Source organism: Gobius niger, assembly GCF_951799975.1.
Source record: "Gobius niger genome assembly, chromosome: 17".
NCBI classification, from domain to species: Eukaryota; Metazoa; Chordata; class Actinopteri; order Gobiiformes; family Gobiidae; genus Gobius; species Gobius niger.
This window is the reverse complement of record NC_136868.1, coordinates 20,479,448-20,486,006: the sequence shown is the minus strand read 5'-3', so window position 1 is coordinate 20,486,006 and position 6,559 is coordinate 20,479,448. Positions and strand designations below refer to the sequence as shown.

Here is a 6,559-nt window from a genome sequence, read left to right as displayed (position 1 = left end):
CTTTTGAATATGAACGTCGCTCCACTAAATTCATGGTCTTTTTTGGTATAGTGTCGCTTCCAGGAACATGTCAAACAACCACTCTTTCTAAATCTTAACCAGCCATCGCGGCTGGAGGACACTAAAATGGAATGTTGTTTTTCAATCTACTAAAAAGGCCAACAAAAAAAACAGTTTCTAATGGGGTCCTATGTGCCTTGTTGCCGGAGCGATGCCTTATCCCATGGTGAATGTGCTAATGGTTCATGGAAGTGAGAGCGCAGAGCTTGGGCCGGCAGTGTAAACACGCAGACAAAAGGGAGCCGTTAGGAGTGTGAAACGCATGCCTGGGCCCGCGCAGGTAGGCATTAGGTTTCACCCGCTCTTGATCGGTGACAGGGAGGAGGCCATTTATGCCTTTGTAGCAGAAAGAGCAAAAACAAACACTCCAAAAAACAAACTACCACAGGAGCAAGTTCGGATGAGGTAGAGACAAAGGGGGTTTTAAGGGATGCAGCGGTGTCTTGCTACTGGTGGGTGTCGGGTGCAGGCGGGACACGGGCTCTGTGTGGAGTCAAAACATGCAGAAGTGACCATTTGCCAGTTACCTTTGTTTGCTTGGATAAGGCACATGGGTCTAACAAGTCACAAAGCATAATAAAAGATGCAACTTCTCAACAGTTATTTTTATTCTGGAAATCTATATTTATGCATATTGACAGCTCGATCATACATTTGCCTATTTATCAGGTGGAAAAAGGTCACAAAACATTTTTTTTTCCTTGATGTCTTATTTACACAATGCGTTTTAATGCCTTTCAATATCCGTATACAACTTTATAAATAGTACTGGGGCAAGCTGCCAACTTTAAAGCTTACTTTTTGCCATTGATTTTTGAAACAACTGCAAAGCTAATGCAAACCCATTTTACTACCACACGACAAGAAGCTTTTTGGATAATGCTTGCTAAGCTATTACCAAGAATAATTTGAGTATTTAGTGTTACGGTCAGCTAAATGAGCCTCTCCTCCATGCGGTTGTATTGCGCATGTAGCTTCCCTAACGTTATTCTCGCTTCTCCTTGAATGCCTTCGTTTGTAACTCCATGAAGTGCGGAAGGGAAAAATAATTGGCGTTATTGATCACATGTTTTGACATAAGAAAGATGTTGCATTTGAAATCCTGCTTTTTCAACAGGAGGCATTTGCAGCCCCCTCTTTAGCGTGGACACCAAAATGTAACCTGACACAGCTCTGATAAGGTTAACATCACTTAGCTATGGGTCAGGAGAGCTGGACAGGGCGTGCTTTATCTGTTTGATGACGATGCCAGACAAAGCTATCCCCCCCCCTCACCCCTCTCTCTTTCCTCCCTCTCCCTCACGGTGAAAATGGTTAGCATGCAGCTCTCATTTATTCTAGGATGTCTCTTCACGCCAATATTGACCTTCCGAGGCTTTATGCCAGTGGCTCGCATTCGTCACATCTCTGGCTCTGGAATGTCTACCTATAGCATCAAGTGCCTCGTGATGGGAGTGTGACTCGGGGAAAAGGCTTGCACGTGGAAAACATTTGAGTGTCTAAATAGGACGTTTTTTCCTCTGCTCTACAGGTGAAAGGGGTCAGCGATGATCGTCATAGAGAAGGCCTGGCTTGGACTTCTTTAATCTTGAACCTTTAAGCACAGAAACTGCCCACGGACCGCCGGCGCCATGGCATGCGCCCTGTGGAAGTTTCCCACCTTCTGCTGGTTTATTCTCACCTTAGCTCAAGTCCACTCTGCAGAGGGTAAGTGAAACAATACCCCCCCCCTTTGTCATATTACATATTCTATTCAGCATTTTTGGCTTGTGTGTCTGCCTAATTCTGTGTCGTGGGCAGCCCGGGACATTTGTTGTTCATGTCGCCGTTTTGTGATTAGCTTGCACCTAAAAAACAGAGTAAATATTAGTACCAACGCTCATTTTTTTGGCAATAAACCTAATATGGTTGTGTCTGCTAATGGCATGCTAACAAATCTATGGCACTGTGATAATGCAGATCATCAACAAAAAATCAGTAAATAGCAATCGAAGCATTTCTACAGATGAATGATGAAACAACTACGTTAAACGGAATCATTCAAACTTGCGTGAGTGAAGCAAAACACTCCTCCAGGTATATTTTTGGTAAGGGACTGTTGTTATGTGGCTAAAGTATCAAGAAGGTCAATTTTCTCGTCTGTCCCATTTCAAAAGTACTGTCGCTCAAAGTGTGTTTCCTGCAAAAGCTGCCCCCTTGAGTGTGTGCTGCTCTGAGGACAGCCAGCACAGACCGATGGGGGATAATCTCGCGTGCTTTCATTAGTTGGTAAATTGTGATTTGTCAGAGATTTTCTGCTTGAAAGCATAAGTTGTTCCCAGTGGCATCAGAGCGGGATCCATTTGTAAAATTCCTCCCTCTTAAAATGCTCTGTCTCGTGGCAAATGCACACGCACAAAAATCTACAGCTTGAGTATGTTTTAATCATAGCGCGTTTAGCCTTGATCACTCTCGGCTGTGTCGTAATGATCATTTGTAGGCTGTAACTACACTGTCCCGGGCACATTATGGTTTAATGAGAAGAATAACAGGCCACTGTTGGAGATATTGAATGACTGAGTTAAAAAGCTGTAACATAGGAAGACAAGGCGCCATCAGATTACAGCTCACTTCTACCTTTGTTGTTGATTTTCAGATATCGCCCTAATGTAGGGATATCGATTCAGGTTAGGGCATTAATGATTCCTCAAGATTCTTAATTTACACTGTAAATCTGCCTCGATAGACAATATTGTATTTGCCATTTTGCTTGGGCTGAGAAGAAAACGTTTGGCAAATTAGCTTGAAGCTGTATAATAACAAGCATTGTACTGTTGAGACATTAAAGCACAATTTATTTATTTTTTCAATTTAAGTAATCTTCCTTTTCTACATAGTAATGTGTAGGTAAATTCAAAATTTGCATATATACATTTTCATATCCATTTGCCAATTGTGTATTGCTTGTTTCCTGTGCAAGTGTAATTAGACATTTGTGCACAATTTAATATACACACAACATCTTCTTAAGGTGCGAGCGGTCTTCAATAAATAATAGTAAAAGTCTTAAAATATATTGGTGCACAGCAGGACCCCTCCGTTGCCGTTGTGGCATGGTACAATGATAAAGCTTGTAAAAAATAGGACAGAATAGACAGACACACTGTGAGCCTGTATTGACTTTGGCCTTACCAGGCAATACACAGAAATCAATTGGCAGTAGTCAGTGAGTGATCGTGTCATTAAACTCCCAGTGGGTGCTCTGGGTTTTCTCTGCCAAAGGACTGGGGCAGGGTGAGCCATTTTCTTTTTGGATTTGAAAAGTATAAGAATCAGAATTTTATCAGCCTAATTCAGCCAACAAGTTCTCACAAGCCAGATAGTGCTTGCGCCAGTTCCTTCACAGGCTGTTTCAATGGACAATGTTCAGGCATAAAAATAATACAATGTGCATTTTTGACCGTTTTGGACATTTAAAGCGTTACCAAAAGCTTATGTGCCACAAGTGGATCAGCACCAAGGCTCCAGATCTTCTTCTTTACACCATTTATCATCTACCTGCAACCCTCCTCCCTCGCCTTCCCTACCTCGGCTGTTGGGATCAGCCCAGACACTGTTCATTACAAACAATATCCCCAAGTTAACATGCTTCATTACACGGCCACTACGGCTAATATCTTTTTAATGCATTTTTATAATTAAATTAAATGGGTTATTGGAATACCGTGAGCAGTTTATTCAGTGGCCCTACCTCCTATTTTTGTTTTTGAGCCACAGCCAACATTGATTTTGTCTAGCAGGGTTAGTTTCTCTGTTGACCTGTACTATCAATATGTTAGTGATTCTCCGTATTGGCTTCCTGCAACAGTTCTCTTTCTAATTTGCTTCAAAACGGTCAGGTGTAGGGCATGTTATGTTCATTTTGAACACTCCCAAGCACCATGCGAGAGCCTGAAAGTAAGGATCTAAGCAATGCACTGTGCCATGATACCCTGTGGTGCTAAAATCTGACAATATGCATCATACCCAAGTGACAATGCACGTTTTATATATATATACATTTTATTCATAAGCTCCGCAAGTGCATGACTGTCATCATCACTAAACTAAATCTGTGTGGCTTTGTAGTGGTTTCTCCTGTAGATGACCAGAATGAATGAGAACCAGTGCAGGCAGTATTGTCAGAGGCGCAGATCATAGGAAGGGTCTTCAAAAGCTTTATTTTCCAAAAAGTACACGCATAAGGAACAGGCCAAACACAAGTCTCAAATCAAATGTGCTGCTCTGTGTATGTTTTAGCATAAATCAGACGCTTTCCTTTCATATAGGCCTGTCATGATAACAAATTTGAAGTTCGATATATTGAGGTAGTAAAGTATCGCGATAAATTATGTTATTGACTCTAACGATATTAGATACTGTCATCTCTCAGGCATAAAAATGACAATAAACCTTTGTTCTAAAAGTTCATAATCATATCCTAAAACACCACACAAGCTGTAATAAACATGGAATATAATGTAACTCAATTTGCTTCTGTTAGAAATGAAAGTTTTACAAAATGGGGGGAAATGCTAACACATGTACAGACGATAAACATCAAGCCCAAAAATGTATCGTTAATCTCTTTTTTATATTGAACGATAAGTCGATATAGTAATTATTACTTTTACTTCCATACATTATGCGGCACCCTTGTTTTGGTGCTTATAGGAGGCGCACTGCACCCGTCTGTGTTGTTTAACATTCACAATATCAGATTGGCTTCCTCCCTCTTGCTTTGTTGAATCTTTTACAGCGGCTAAGACGGGTTAGAGACGGCAGCCACACCTTTGTCTGCCGCTAATGATGGTACTTTCCGTCCAACTGCTTTGAAACTGTTTGCCTTTAGCCCAGGTGTTCCCCTTTGGCATTTAGAGGGATCTTGGTTTGCAGCAGCAGGTCTTGTTCCCATTGTCCAATTGGGCTACGTGCATGTCACCATAGCAACCTGGCTGAAAAAATAAGGTGAAGATTTAATTTGTAAATTGATTTATATACTCATATATTAATAAAAAAAAGCCCACTAATTTTTCCTTGTGCAACACATGATTAAATTGGCTAACATTTGTGTCATTTCTGGCCCGGTTGAAAGGATTTGTCTGTATCAGAATGACAATTCGCACCTAGCTTCTGCGGCGCTCTCTCTTCAAAGGGTTTCTCCGTGGCTCTGCACATTGTGATGAGGCCAATAAAAAGAATTTTGAGAGAGGGCAGCTTGCAACATGATGTAAATGAAGTGTCAAATGTGGAGTTGTGTGGGCATTTATAAAGCTATGAATAGATTCATCTCTTTTCATACGCAATTCAAAAAGCCAAAATTCATATCACACCGCCGCTTATTAGAGTATTTCAATTTTTCCCACCTGTAGAAGGAATTTAATACAAAAGGCAATAGTACAATGGACCAGGTGTTTGTATGTCACCGTGTTTTTGGAGTCGATTTAGCCTGAGCTGGTTGTGTCTGTGAGCTAAATGCCTTATAAAGGGAATGTCGTGGGATAAAAGCTTTTCAATGGCAGGACCTGTATGAACAAGTCTGGAACAGGCACTTTTTGTTCAGTCCATAACACCCCGAAAACCATTCCATTGTTTCTCTGCTGAACTTAAAATGTTTGAAGTACTCAAGATTTCTCAAGGGCAACAAGCAAGGGCACCTTTAAAAGTCCCCTTTGTGTCTGACGTGAACAGAAAAAAGAAAGACTTTAAGCCCTCTTCTTCCACTTTCATAGTCAATGGATTGAAATAGACAATCAAGGTGCTCGGAAATGTAATTACAGCAGGTAAATGCTCAGGGCTCAATGTGAGAAGGAATGTGTGTCAATGGGATCCACCATCAACAGTGCAACTCTGCTTGACTTTTTCCACATAAGCAGAAATATGCAATCACAGACGTTTGTGAAGCCTCTACGCTATAGTGTTCTTCTTGATGATGAGCATCGCTGCTTTTAATTACATTTCACATTTTCATTAATGTATTCAAAAGTCTATATTACATTGTTATTGCAATATTAGATCTATTTCGCAAGACATCACAGTCACACAACCTCAGACGAGCACAGCCATATTGAAAAAATGCTTTAAAAAGTGCTAAATGTTCAGTTTAAGTCAGCGATCTTCCTCATTTTAATCCACTTGCCTTGTTTTGACATGATGAACAACACCTTTAATACGATTTGTGTTTAAATTTAAAGCAGCACTAAGTAACGCTTATGGCCCCTGGAGGCCATAAGCGTAGCATGTTACATTTTTTTACTCATTACTTGTCCGTAACAGTAAATACTACGCTGACAGAAAAGACAAAGGGAGAGAGGGATATTGTACATCCAATTACACAATGGAGATCTTTTTTTTTTCACTCAAACTTGGCTGTAGATACTGTTTAAGTTGTGCTAGCCCACAGTTAGCTTCACCCGTTAGCCTGTTAGCTTCTTCTTTGTGATTCCATTAGTGTGTATTGTGCCTCTGGGTTGGAGCAGGG

The 6,559-nt window shown here is 40.8% G+C and overlaps 1 protein-coding gene across 20 annotated transcripts in view; it reads left to right on the top strand.

Moving 5' to 3' along the window:
- Nucleotides 1-1,571: 1,571 nt before the first annotated feature.
- Nucleotides 1,572-6,559, top strand: part of adgrl2a (adhesion G protein-coupled receptor L2a) — a 91,465-nt gene continuing 86,477 nt past the window's right edge. For all 20 annotated transcript variants that reach the window (XM_079575501.1, XM_079575499.1, XM_079575494.1 and 17 more), the window contains exon 1: nt 1,572-1,767. In XM_079575501.1, coding sequence (XP_079431627.1) covers nt 1,692-1,767 — 76 coding nt within the window. In that variant the 5' untranslated portion in view covers nt 1,572-1,691. The remainder of the gene's footprint in view (nt 1,768-6,559) is intronic.